Genomic DNA, 15,072 nt, shown 5'->3' with positions numbered 1-15,072 from the left:
TCGACAAAACCAGCGTTGTACCGTGTGATAAAATAGATTCATCTCGTTAAATTATTGTTTGAGTATATAAATTAATATATGATTCGGTGGTGTAGTTTTATTACGGTACGACTGCATCGCTGTGGTCTAGGGTTCAATCCCCAAGTCGGGCAAAGTGATATTGGGTTTTTCTACTCAGTATTAATACAGAGTCTGGAATTTGGGAGTAATGTGGCAACAGTCTCGCCTCTTCATATCATGGGACGGAAAACGCACTGCGAAAAGTGGGTGTACCAGTAGCGCCTCTGCCTACCCCTATGGTTAAAAAAGGGGTGCGCGTGTCTATGATGTTCAGCTTTACCTATTCGCTTCCTAATCTCTGCTATTAATTTTTCATAACGTTTACAACTATGACCATTGACCTATATTTTATAGACACGAACATCCATATAAACTATTTGTTCAAAATCTGAACTAAAATGGCAACCAAAACGTCACTGTTATAACTTATTCATTCATTTGAACATCAAATAATTTTACTTATTTGACTAATATTTTTTATTTAAATCCCGGTTTACACTTAGAATCGACATCTTATATTAGGAGCGCCAATCTATACACAACCATCAATCATCAGTTAATATTGACCATACTATAGTTTGAATAGATTTCAGTTCAATTCAGTTGAAAACAGTGAATGTTCGGAAGGCCAAATCTAGTATTTTGTATATATCGATGACAGTGACTATATTTTACTTCATTATGTACCACCCTTATTTCCCAGCGAATCATAAACGTCTGCTCGTGTAACCTCACGTTTATTTTAGTACCGAGATAAAGGTGTGTTCACATCTGTGCCATCGCCGCGTCCATCTGATGCAGACGTGACGAGACGCGTATTTTTTTATCTCTAACACTTCCTGTACACGTTTATGTCTTAAATATCTACACCTTTGTTTTAAGTCGCAGTGGACTCGTGTTCGGGGTCCAAAAATGTTATTTAGTTTTTTTTTAATGTTTTTTATATTTCATCAAAATGTCACTGTCTGTAGATGGTGATGTAAAACATTGTTTAGTTTAAATAATACACCCTATCTATAAAAAACTAAATCATTGAAATATATTTACTTTTTTGTTTTAACGCACTATTCATATTGTTTTATTTTGTTTTGCTAATTTAGTCCAGTTGTTGGTACTTTTATGCTTGTCGTGTATGCCTTATATTGTAACGACATTTAGCTTTAGAATACTACTTACATTGTTACTGTAATTAATTATGTGTTGTTGTACGTCAGTGTTATTAAATAAATGAATAAATATACGATAATAACATTTTATTCAGAGGTACTTTAGGTACAAATCTCTAGTCACTATTTTTATATCTGCTTATAAATTAAAATACTAGCATGCTTTGCTTATATAAATGGTGACTTGGTAACCTATTATAAGATTACTATATTAGATATTAATATTCACGTGCTGCATAAATATACAGCGTTTGTTAAATCGTATTAAATAAAATCACATAAAGATTTTTTGAAATTGATTGTGTATGCCTTTACTTTTATATCTTACTGTATACATATTTGTAATGTATAATTGTTTATTTTTCCAATTAAAAAAATAAGCAGAAAACAATTAGTCTTGCCCTTAAGCCGGTACTTGTAATTTAAGGCGCGCCACAGACCTATTCTATTTAACATTGTTCAAATATACATTTCTTATCACTCGTATGGGCATTTTGAATGTCAAGAACGAAACGAAGTTTTCTTAACAGTTCTGTGGGCTTTCACCACCTTGTACGGGGTTAATAACCTGAATGTCAATAATAAATCTCATACCTTTAAAGGTTTCCACGAATTGTTTGACTTCCTTTGTAATCAGATATATGACTGTGTACAATGACATTCAAATGATTAAGGTACTTTGTCTTTCTGGAAACTTCTTACGAGGATACCACGTCAATTTCTACAAATATGAAACGCTAAGAAAGTCGTTCAACGTATAATCTGAATAAGGATATCAAAAACAAATGGTAGAGACCTTCTTTTTCTTGAGTTAATTACTTTTACCAAGAAGTTAATGAATATCAAGAAAATTGTCATATCTAAGATGAATAAGGATCTACGAAAATGTCTATTTAATACATAAAAAAATATATTCAATATAAATTCCTTTTCTCATAACCACAATTACCAGCGCCTCTTAAAATTACATTCTAGAATTTAATTTGAAAAATCCTTATACTTTGAAATTCGAACACAAAACAGACATTTAACCCTATAACGGTCATTGCACAAAAAACCCTAAAGAATGAACGAAACAACTTTAAACATCATCCGCTCCACATACCCGCAACGAGGAACGCTAAAACAATCGTAACAAAAGTTAAACACTGTTTTCCGTCTTTACATAACTGTGAGTTATCGCGGGCCTTCCCACGGTCGTGCGTTATTAAAGGGTTGTGTAGCTGTTGCTTTAATTGGAATCGCCATTTCTGTTTCTTCTCAGATGTCACTCTCTTTGATTTATGTAGTTAAGGCGATACCTCAAGGTCCATTTTCATACATTTTCACCTTTAATCTGGGTAACTAAACAAGTATTGGCAAGTAAAGAATTTAAATTCACGTCTAGTTAGTGATTAGTTCTCGCAGTTGAAAGAAAAACGTAAAAATAATTAATAATCATGGATATTTCTGCCTTTAAAATTTCGTCATATTAAATTTAACGAACGAGCCTCCTCTACTACTGAGAGGGATTGGGTCTTCGTCCACCATGCTGGCCTAATACGGATTATTACACTTCACATACCCTCAAAATTATCTAATACATAACATGCACTTAAATAATATAAAATCAAACTAAACTTCCTGCATTCTTTTTTCAAATTATTCCCCGTATAATTAATGGCAATAAATATTCTTATAGAGTGCGACATTTAAAGAACAAAAAAGCAAGTTGAATATTTCAAAAAAGATTCGTCTCGATCGTTACAGTGACGATTAAATATGTAATACGGACCGGAGATTAGTGGAACGCGAAACAAAAAAAACAACTACTTCGAGTCGTTAAACCCCTGTGATCCAATTAAAAGCAGACGCAAACTTTATAATTGCTTTAAAAATACCACTTGAACGCATAAAAACAATAATTTCGTACTTTAATACTGGCTATGGTAAAAAATAATAAATCCGCGGCCGCTGCCTGCTGATGAAACGTTACGGATAAACATTCAGAAAAGTTATTTCAATACAAATTACAACTACTTGCGTTGTTTCTCTCTGCGTGCCGACAATTCTGCAAATACTTTTCTCTTCTCTAACTCCTCAGTGGAATATCGTATCATCTGTTATGCGCTCGTCTAAATGTAACCTTAGCTGTACAGTTTAAGGTCTAAAGTTGAACGTGCTTTAATCCATATAAGCACTAATTCTATAGCAATGCTGGGAGCTTGATTGAAATTCCGTGTACTAACATTGTGTATACGTACTTTATACCTATTTGTATTAAAACTATGAAAAAGCTGAGATAAAGCATTTACCAGTATTATTTGTTGCATATTCTTTAAAGTATAGTGCGGTATTCTTTCGCTATCAGAAACCATTTGCGGCATATTTTTTATATTCTCACTTTCTAGTGTTTTTATATTAAATTCATCATACACGTATTATGTATAAATATATAAAAACGTTGATAATGATTTCATTCTTTTTTTGAACTTATTTATTCGTAGAAATTTTATTATGTAAAACAGTATGACAGCACTTAATGTAGATGATCAAGGGAGGAGCCTAGGAATCTATTTAGTGGGTTTGAAAAATATACAAAAGTATGTCCATGTTTTGTAGTTAGTGGCAGGTATGAATGTTCGAAGAAATTAACAAAAGACCAAGAACTTTTTAGTTAATAAATTAAAAAAAGAGTAGCAAATGTAATTAGTTCGATAAGTGTTAATATGTTTGCGATATTGTTTAATCTTAATTGAACGTGTAGTATTTTCTTTTATATTACGGAGACGTAAAGTTGCTTTAATCTTGAATTTTTCGTCAAAGTTTTATTATTTTTATTCTAACATGGTTAAAACATCTTAAATATAAGCAGAACTTAAATATAGCAGTTATATAGCTATTTACATCAGAAAAAGCCTTTGCTTAACTTAATTTTAAGATAACCGCATTAATTTATAACAAAATTTCAAAGCAAGACTCGGTACAATTGTAAAGATTTCTATTTGATTAAAACAGAATTTTTAATGTTTTGCACTATGATTTAAAATAATTTTTTTTATTGTTTTAAATGACAAGAGGAGCTTGCCGTTCGCCTGATGGTAAGGGATACGTCATATGACCGCCCAAAAACAGTAGAAACACCACCCAAAACCTTGAATTACAAAGTATTGTTTAGTATTCCACTGCGCTCGCCATTCTGAGACGAGAGATGTTAAGTCTCATTATGTCCAGTAGTTACACTGGCTACAATAATACTTAAATTTAAAATACTAATAATAAAGTATTGTTTGGTATTCCACTGCGCTCGACATCCTGAGACATGGGATGTTAAGTCTCATTATGTCCAGTAGTTACACTAGCTACAATAATACTTAAATTTAAAATACTAATAATAAAGATCAAAGTTTAAGACATTAGCAAGACGTAATAAATCCTGTCCAGTTAAAGTCTGTACTTGCATTTAATTGCAATCGATTAGGGCCGCCGCCATACACACTTCATTTACATAGAATGGAAATTTATTTACTCCTAGAGGCTTATTGTAATTGATGTGATTGTGAATAATTCACTACGTGATTATAAATCATGGAATTAGAAATATCTGGAAATCCATTTGTATAACATGGTGCTTATTGTTAAGTAATACTTGATACATTAGATGACAGTGTAGTGAAATTTTGAGTATAACTAGATTTATTGAATAACCAAGTTACGGATTAAAACTATGGTTAACTGAGGGACTTTATATTTGAAACTCTACTCCGTATTCTTAAATATGGGATTCAATGTATGTATTGTGTACTAAATATTTTGTATCAGTCCGAAATAGAAGGTACCTAATGATGTGACCGGATGTGCGTGATTTGTTGTTTTACTTTTTATGTTAGACCTGTTGCATTATGTGAGTATTTTACAGTATTTTTTGACATATATTTACAGTAAAATGCGTCTCGAATTAGATGTATTTTAATTTTCAAATTAACCTCCTACGTGCGTTGCTATATTCAAATTTCTAACAAAAATATTAACTAATAACACTCAATTGGCAGTATGTCTACGTTTTCTATGCCTTATATAATAAATTATAAAGTAAACAATAGCCAATCCTCAAGACATATAAATTACAATGCAATTAAGATCCAGTATGACCTAACTCCGCGTGGAATATCAATCAAGCAAACAGGGCGATTATCGTGCGGTGGCATATCGTCCGCATTAACATGCGCAAGTAAATATCGTCTCTATTGGGTGGGCCCGACGATTGACACCTTTTAAATTTGCATTCATTAACATTCATTATTCGCTGGCAGTATGTTTAACGTTCGGTTTTCGGTTCATATGTTTAATTGTTGATATTAGTTTGTTCAATTTTTGTGATAGGGTCTAAAATACTCGTGTGATTATTTCATAAAAATGTAATTGATACTCAGATCAATATTTTGATGAATATAAACTATTTGAAAATCCTATTTATGTTCAATAAGTTTATGACTCTATTTGAAGGTTCTTATGTACAGTGTCCAAAAATTGTAATCAGTGCTGCAGATAAAATAGAATTGTATAAAAGTAATTAACTTAAAATAAAACAGACGTCTTTCGAAAGTTCCAGAGAGTACTCCACACAAAAAGACCTACCTTCAAAGACTATTTCAAAGTTTATTACTCTATTATTATAATATACAAAAAATGTATTTTTTTTTTAATCAACTCCCCCTTCTCCCGACCGCCCTTATTTAGGCAAGTAGCTAGAGTTTTTTCATTACAAGAAAAAATGTACCTCTCCATAATAGTTTGGATTAGTGTACGTACAAATACTTTCTTGATTCTCTTTCACCCCCAATTAGCAAAGTATCATACATACATCATGCACCGTTCACTAACGCGGTCTACTTACATCCGTTTTGCATGATTGGGGTCGTGACGATTTCATTTCGTATTCAACACCGCCCCTAATTGTTCCATAATTGTCGCCTTGTTGACGCGTCATTGTGAAACAAACAAGCATCAGCTTTACATTTGTTTTGATGTAGTTTGGTTAGGCGATGTTAATGTTTTATTGGATAATTTTAGGTTAGATTTTTCGATAGTTCATTTTAAGTGAAAAAATTAACTAACGTTTAAGCAGTTCATGCAAAAAATATATTTTTGAATACGTCGAGTAAGGACTCTACATTGCAGAAAACTATGTATTGATCGCGATTGCAATAAGAATTATTATTCAGGCATTTGTTCATAATTTTGTTACAGTTAATATATGTTTGTTGTTATGTGTCTTGTTACATAACATAAATATACATAATGTGTGGATAGGGTCAGTTTGTCAGGTCAGGTCCTTGATATTATGATTTAAAAATATTATTAATTCATTAGAAAGCACCTTTGGCATTCATGTTTCAATTTATCACCATATACGTTCTGTATAAACTATAAGTTGTTGTTACATTTTTTTTGTAAAGTTGTCGTACCTTTTTTACAAAATTTTATGTCTTGTAGAATCGTTTGTATGATTCAATAACATTGACGTGTAAATTATTATTATAATTACAATCATTTTGCATGTCACTGCTTTTTATTATCTAAGTAATTTACTGTATTAATGATGTACAAAAGTCACTTACCTTGCCATAGTGAACAAAAGAAACAGTGAGAAAATTAAGGATGCATGAAATGTCTTTGGCATTCTGTATTCCGCAACAAAAACTTGCTTTTTCATGTTGGCAACACTAATTTATCTTTGCGCGGGCTCATTTTAACTTATCACTTTAATATCAACTTTCAAATTTCGACACTACGCACTTTGAATTTGGAACACCGTAAACACATCCAATTGGTTGCAAAAAATGTGTTTAATAATGGGTGTAGATAAATACTTTTTTAATCGTGTCCTTTGTGAAGAAGGGAATGAGGGATAGTTTTCCGTGTTGAATTATGGAATATATGGCCGTATGCCGCGCAAGGTTTTTTGCATTTCCGCCGTTTTTGTTTACGTGTTAGTGGGCGATCCGTCGGCGCGATGCCGTCGGCTCGTGTAGAGAGCGCGTTCGGGCGCGCATGTCGGTGCGTTGAGCGCGTGGGACGCGAGGCGTTCTCTTCGCGCCGCCCAGACGTCGAGAAAAAAACTAGAGGGGCGTCTTCAACACGGCCCCACCTACTCGCTCATTATCCTTGTTTACGTGTATAATTCCACTTCGACACAGTTTTGATTTTTATTGGGAATAGGCGGCCGTGTGTACACAATGAGGTCTCGTTTGACAGTGGCACGATGGATGCGGTCCCTACCTACATAACGTCGCCCCACGCGTGTGCCCGCTCATGGGAAACAAAACGTTGATTTAAGGGTTTTACTGACTCATACTTGGTATTATCTGCGGGTTCGAATTTCAAACTTTGTATATAAAATTTTTAATTTGTTTTGAAATAATCTTCAAATCATGTATGCCAGTATAACAACACATAAATCATTGATTTACAGTTTTGTTTTTTAATACCCTATACTTAGAGCTCAACAAACAAAACATTCAATATATTATTTCAATCATGTATATATAACATTTAACTTATTATGTGTTATAAGAAGTTTTATAAAACCAACGAAACAAACTTCTTGCAGTTATCATATATAACCCTACATAGTCCCACCAAAATGATCGTTGAATGTACCATTAATATAAAAAAAATAATATCCACGTGATATCATCAACCCGATGTAATAAAGAATTAAGTAATGGAGAGGGTTGTTATCCGCATGTCCATAACAATGAGGGTGACATCTAACCCTTATTAGGGATGGTATGGGCGCGCGCATGCTAAACCATTGACAATAAAATTGATTTTTTACGTTTATAATTCTATGAATAAAATATAAAATAATTTAAATAAAATATAAGATTAACTAGCGTAATTATAATAAACTAGCTGACCCGACAGACGTCTTGTCTTAACTATGTATGCACGCGCGCATTCTGTCGATCACTGACAGTTATGTAAATTTAATATTGTTTTCTTAAATTTTCTATATTTCCGCGCAATTTTTTGAATTTTTTCTTTCATAAGAACCTTCTCCTGACAATAACAAACACAACAAAAAAAAAATTAGTGAAATCGGTCCAGCCGTTCACGCGTGATGGCGTGACCAAGGGAAATAGGGATTATTTTTAAATATATAGATTATCACTTTTTATATTATTGTTTCCTGACACTGTTATGATGTCTATTTTGAGACTCTTAATATAAAATATAAGATGATAAATGGCGATGAACAGGTCGTTTACATACGGTCATATAAATAAAATGAAATCGAATAAAATAATATCAAAGTTCTCTAGAGATGGCGAAAGAAACAAAGACAAACTAAAGGTTGGGAAGACGACCTTCAAAAAATTGCTGGTCTCTAATGGATGAGGATTTTAATCAGAGGCAGAAAGAGACTAACATCTTTAGAGTTGGCCTATGTCAAAGGACAAAGTCGATCGTCTATAATAAAGAATCAACTATATTGTAGTTTATTGTAAACATTTTAAAATATCAATATAGACTTCTTTATTTATTTTATATAAAATATAATTATATTATACTATAAAAATAGTAGGAATAAAGTCAAGAATTAAACCTGGGTCCATTGTGTCATAGCTTCTTTATTTGTATCACCCTCTGCTTTATATTTTATGTTAAAGACAAAACCTCTTTATATTCATATCTGAAATTATTAAAGCCGTAACAGCTTAATTCATGGCGTGTTATATATCTGATATTATTATTCTTGGGCCTTGTTACTTTGACAATAAGGGGATCCATAAGAAACAAGACCTGCGATGAAGAACTCCGTTCAAATTCCATATTTTATTGAATTGAACAAAACATATATTAATTTCACAACGTGATGAACATTAATCCAGAAAGACAGTGACTGAGTGATCATTGTATAAGTAACTATTTCAAAAGTTTACTATCTATATAATACTAATCTATAGGAATATAATTACCTATATTATTATTAATATGTGTTATAAACCGTAATAATTTCCACAGTTAAAGTATGAAGCGATAGTATTATGCGCGGTCAGGGCTATGCAAATCTTACGCTTTGATCTCTAGCCACGCGTCGCCTCTTCATTGTAGAGCTCTTGGATTTTCAAATATTAGTCTTATTTCGTTAGATGCCGGTTTCTTTGCTAGACTAGGGTTGTGATTATCGATTGTAGATTTTAAATACGTTTGTTGAACGACTCCTCTAGTCTTCAACACTCAGGGTCCACGCTGTATAGAACAAAATAAATAAACGAAAGTTAATTGGTAGTTAAATTTTATATATAACTACTAGCTTCTTCTTCCGGTGTTTCCGCCAGCGTGAAAAAGATTTTCCGGGATTAGGCTCTAACAAACACCCAAATAACTTCAAAAAATTTCGCTTTATAGTATTAACAAGATTATTAATGCGAAAATATAACATAATTCTGAAATTTCTGGCCAATACAGTGATATACTACTTACGTATATTTTATAGGACGGAACGCATAATAGCGCAGTGTACCTTCAGCCTACCTTTTCGGGAACAAAGGCGTGATATATCGTACATCATGTATGTTCTGAAACTAAATTAGACCATAAACATTAGTAAGATGATAGTGCTTAGATATATTATGTAACTATAATATTGTGACTATTTAATTTACTGTGCTTGAAATCAGTTTTAAATTAAATTATATACATGTTCAGTTTTCTTAACTTATGCTTAATTTATATTATTTTTAATTATTGTAATCGCAGTGTTTGGTTTGCTAATAAATAAAATAACACAATATGAAATTAGCTGGACAAAATCCGCAAATATCGACCTGTTTATATGAAGAGGCGTCAGTACCGCCAAACTAACCGTAGTTCTATTGTTTATTTGCAAACTTACATGATTTTAAACGGCATTGTTAGTTTCTCTGAGAGCATGAAGTTGTCCAGATGAGAAATAAAATAATTATAGATTTGTTTACTTGTAGGGCCTATTGGGAAATTAATATATATTTTAGTCGTTGGCCGTTGCTCCTGTAAAAAAATAATATTCGTAAAGTTGCATATTCAAAACTAAGTTAAATTAGTTTAATTTAGCCCGCATAGTTAAGAAAATAACACAGAAAACCCAATTTTTATATTCGCCCGGATAGCGAGTACCATACACAGGGTGTTAAATCCTGCTATAGTGGTCCACGTCAGTGTATCGAGTTCCGGGATCAGAGTGTATATCCGGTTCCAAAAGGACGGCATTTGTGTCGACTGCCGAGTGGCAATCATCTCTCGTCAGTCGACATTCTATTGGATCCCACTCCACTTACCATCAGGTGCAGTTAGGTAACCTTGTCGTGTTCGTATAAAAAAAACAGCTTAATTTACATAGGTAATGTTCTGCACACAAGTTTGGAAAAATATGTCAGACATGCGAACTAATCTGAAATAATTTTACTTAGTTTTTGGTCTGCAACTTGCATTAATGTTGAGAATACACTGCAATTACTCTGACAAATATAAAGCTTACAGTTGCTTCAGCTACTTCAGCACTACTAATTTCAATAGTTTTATAGTGGTGTAGTGTTTCTTGGCAACGGATTGACAGAATCAGTGTGGTGCTTTACTATAAAGTGATCAGCCTGCTCATTGCCATACTTTATATTATAAGCAAATACATTAAACTATATAGTAAGTTATATACCGTAAATCAGGGCCAAAATTATGCTTCACAAGTTATTACCTATTGGAATTAAGTCGCTGTCTTTTGAAATGTCCGTATGACTGGATGTCACAGCCTGCAAATCACGATATGGAGAAAATATGATGTATTTTACATCGATGTTTTGCTCTTTCACAATAGATTGAGTAACCATCATATAGCGCAAAATTGTTGTATGACAATCTTAATAATGTGTACCTATATCATCATGATAAGTAATTTAAAACTTCACTCGTAAGTTCGCAACCATAATCTATCATTAGATTGAACGAACACGAGCCCCCAATATCGCGTACGAAAAAATTTAAAGCGCGTAAACAAATTATTTTAATTGTTTGTTTCGGAATCAGAAAAGAATAACGCGCGATCAAAGAGTTTGAAACAAATCAGATATTGTTACATCGAAGATAGACTAAACTATGAAAGATATTATTTGTAATTATCGAACGTGCGTGTTACATTTAATTTTAGAATTTCAAAGGGTATTCGAATGTTTGCCATACGTAACATCCGTTTTATGGGATTTACGGTTATTATTTCTAATTTTTTAGGTGTTTTCAGATCGAATTTTTGGCATCTGGTTATTTGCATTTGTTTATGTGAGTGTTAAATGAAAAAAGTCATAAAGTAGAGATCACGTCACATTGACGGCCTGAGTATGTATTTTCCGGCTGTTAGCTTAATTAACTGCGGGCGTTTGACTTTAAACCATTAAAAATATAAATTACACCGTAAAAGAAAGCAAACGTAAGCAAAAAGCACCTTAATAGAGTATTAAAATATATCGTTAAATGGTAGAGACGCGTAATGGATTTTATCTCTCACTTAATCATACACAAATATATTAATAAATGTAGATTTGACGTACGCAGTAATACCAACTTTAAAATATTTGAAAATAAATTAATATTTAATAAATAACCGCGTTGTTATGACATTGATGTGCGCTCATGCTACGCTAATGACAAAGTGTTCGTACGAAAAGCCATAAAACTCGGGGGGTCAACAAAAATTATACAATTATTTATAATGAAATAAACATAATATGCTTTAACAACTTAATGGCTAATGTATTACTAACTTATTAAGACTTTACAAGCATCTAAGTTTAGATTTTAATGGTATTGGAATAGTTTTGTATTTTGAAATATTTTTACTATGGAATTTTGTTTCCATTGAACGACATTGGATGTTTAGTATTAGTATATTTTTATAAATAAATGCCGAAAAATTATTAATCTGCAATTCGCACAATTTATAAAACGGACTATTTATAAAACATTCCGGACTTTATATTCATACTCTAAAATATAATACTTTCCGCGGATCAGTTAAACACAATATATCCACAGCACTTTTTCTTACTTATTTAATTATTTTTTTTGTAAGCTGTTTTATGGTTAATGAATAATACTGTATAATAATATAGTTATGAGTAATGTCAACATAGTTAGGACTGCAGTATAGAATGATACCCTATCATCATCATCAACTGCAGGACGTCTACTGCTGACCGTGGGCCTAAATAATGTCCTATACATGTATTCTAGTAGAAAGTATTGATTGCAATCTATTTTGTTATTCAAATAAATAAATTTAAATATCTCTACATACCTATGTTTAAACAAGTCTTAAAACATTAGATAAATACTTCCTAGTGCATACTAGTACCAAACATTATTACCATAATTACAGTCAAGGATATCCCACAAGTAATGATTACATACAACATAACACCTAATTTTAACGTTAAACCGACAAGTATTAAACACTGGTGTCTCGTCTATGACTAAATTGTAATATCCGCTTGCTAAGGTTTTGCTAACATTTGTATTGTGTATAATACTTTAAGGCTAGACTACATGATGTGATTATAATAAACACACTAGACACACTATGTGTATACATGTTTGTTTCAGTGGCGTTGATGTAGTAGTACGGCTATCGCGCTTAGGTTCTAGTTTCGAAGTCCGGGTCGGGTCAAAAATAATTGTGGTTCGGTTTTTCTATTAAAAACTACTCAGTCGCAGCTCGGAGTCAAGAAGTTGGGGGTGTGATACCCCCGTACCTCGAAAAGTACGTAAAACCATTGATTCTGCGCTAGATCTTTCTCCGGTCGTGTCGGATCGCCGTCTCACGGGAATATGAGAACGAAGTAAAAGAGAGTGCTTGTGTATTGCGTACACACTTGTACACTATAATATTTCTTGCGTACCTGGCTGATTGCTGTTGAATTTGGCCGCCGCGCCGTGGCCAAAATTCGATCAAGAGGGATACATTCATAACTCAACACTATCACAATATTTTTGTCCTGTGTTACCATGTTATATGTGGAGTACTATGATGTATACAATACGCTCATGCTTTCATCAATAAAATTGGCGGTATAAGCCCCGTTAGCGCACATCAAAGTACAGAAGAACGACTATTGGGTACCTGAGTATTTGTTGAAAGTGCTCAACCAGTTTTTATAGTCGATGTGTCTGAAATAGGATAGGACATTATAATTTTTCTAAGTGTTATAGGTTACTATTTTTGCCAACAAGAGACGAAGTACAGGCATAAAAAACAAAAAAATATATAAAAAAAAAAATTTGATGTCATACTAAAACATTAGTTAATAAGTATCAATGTCCAATTTTTACTAATTATTAAAACCAAATGTTTTATTTGTTACAAAAACCAAATGTCAACAAAATCCAACCATAAGAAATTGGCATTCACTTTATGATAGCTGGGCCATAACATGAAAAATCTTCCTATAGATAGTATAGTAAACGGATGCTGAGGGAAAAATATTAACTTTTATTAATTCTGCAACACGTATTATTCTGAAATAACCGACATAATGATCTGAAATAGTGTGTATCTCACCTAACAGAGATATTATGAGGTGGCGTAGCGTATTGTCGGCAAATGAGTACTTATTGCCAGTCATTAGTACGTAAATACTCGTGTTTAAATAAATATCCTACGTCCATTACGCGGTGGCTAGATTACCACATTTATCGCGGGGTTGCCATGCCAATATTGAAAAATACATGAACAGTATCGGAATATACTGTCATTTTTACATTACGTTACTGAATGACGATATAGACTTTATCTATACTAATATTGTGCCAAAAATCATTTTTGTATACCAAATATTTTCGCCAAAAATCCCGGTTTCAATTTTCAGATTCTTTGTTCATTTAACAGTTTAGTACGAAGTTGGCGTATGGAAGTGTATTAGTGTGACAGTGTATCTTCGTGTAGTAGTAAGGGCCTTAGGCCATATGTTGTGTTGTGTAAGTTTTTATTTCTTATTCTGTTGCCATTGAGTCTAAAATGCGCATATTGATGTTAGTTCTTAATAATTTAACTTATATATATATATTTTATTTTGAGTCACTTTACTCGTAAATATATTATGTCGAAACTATCTGTTTATTCTTGAAAATCATTTTCCATTAAATAAGTAAATAGAACATAAGAAAAGATTATTGTATACACCATTCATCAATAAAAAATCCTAAAATAACTTCAAAATATTCTTACACGGCAACACTGAAATCCACACTCGCAGGCGATTAAGCGCTACACACAGTACATCGCTCGCAGCTACTGTCACGCATCATTTTCTATCATTATCAATTACCTCGCGAACGGATCGCGACACCGCAATATTGGCTGGGAAACAGCGCTCCGTGTGTCGGTGTTGCCAGCGGTGCATTATGAAATTACCCACCGCACGAGCGAATTTTTTTACATTACACTTTTTAATGTCAGGTGGTCGCTTGTATGGCTAAGGAAATACTTAATCGTCTTAGGTATTAAGAACTCGGCAAAAGGAAAAGCGGTTGTAAAACTTTGAATGACGATAATGTTCTGATCTCTTTCACCACACAATTCCATTCCTTAGCCATATAACACGATAACAAACTAATACAGAATATTTTAGTGAAGATATGAAACAACACTCATAAAGTTTACACGGCTGTCTATCACATAAATAGAGAATTTCTCATAAACCCACGCTAATTATACTAAATACTGTTAAGACGGTGCACACAAGCGCAACTAGGAAACTTTAGGGGGCCATATAAAGGGGTTATAAATCAGTGGAGGGTCGCGTTAGGGTGCGTTCACACCGAGCGATATTTATTT

The 15,072-nt window shown here is 32.8% G+C and overlaps 1 protein-coding gene across 1 annotated transcript in view; it reads right to left on the bottom strand.

Moving 5' to 3' along the window:
* Positions 1–7,432, bottom strand: part of LOC115456306 (protein Wnt-10b) — a 31,919-nt gene extending 24,487 nt beyond the window's left edge. Inside the window, exon 1 of the mRNA XM_030185323.2 lies at positions 6,827–7,432. Coding sequence (XP_030041183.2) covers positions 6,827–6,921 — 95 coding nt within the window. The 5' untranslated portion in view covers positions 6,922–7,432. The remainder of the gene's footprint in view (positions 1–6,826) is intronic.
* Between the last annotated feature and the right edge of the window lie 7,640 nt (positions 7,433–15,072).

The sequence above is a fragment of the Manduca sexta genome, chromosome 23 (genome assembly GCF_014839805.1).
Source record: "Manduca sexta isolate Smith_Timp_Sample1 chromosome 23, JHU_Msex_v1.0, whole genome shotgun sequence".
NCBI lineage: Eukaryota > Metazoa > Arthropoda > Insecta > Lepidoptera > Sphingidae > Manduca > Manduca sexta.
The sequence above is the reverse complement of the archived record's forward strand: the minus strand, read 5'-3'. Positions and strand labels throughout refer to the sequence as shown.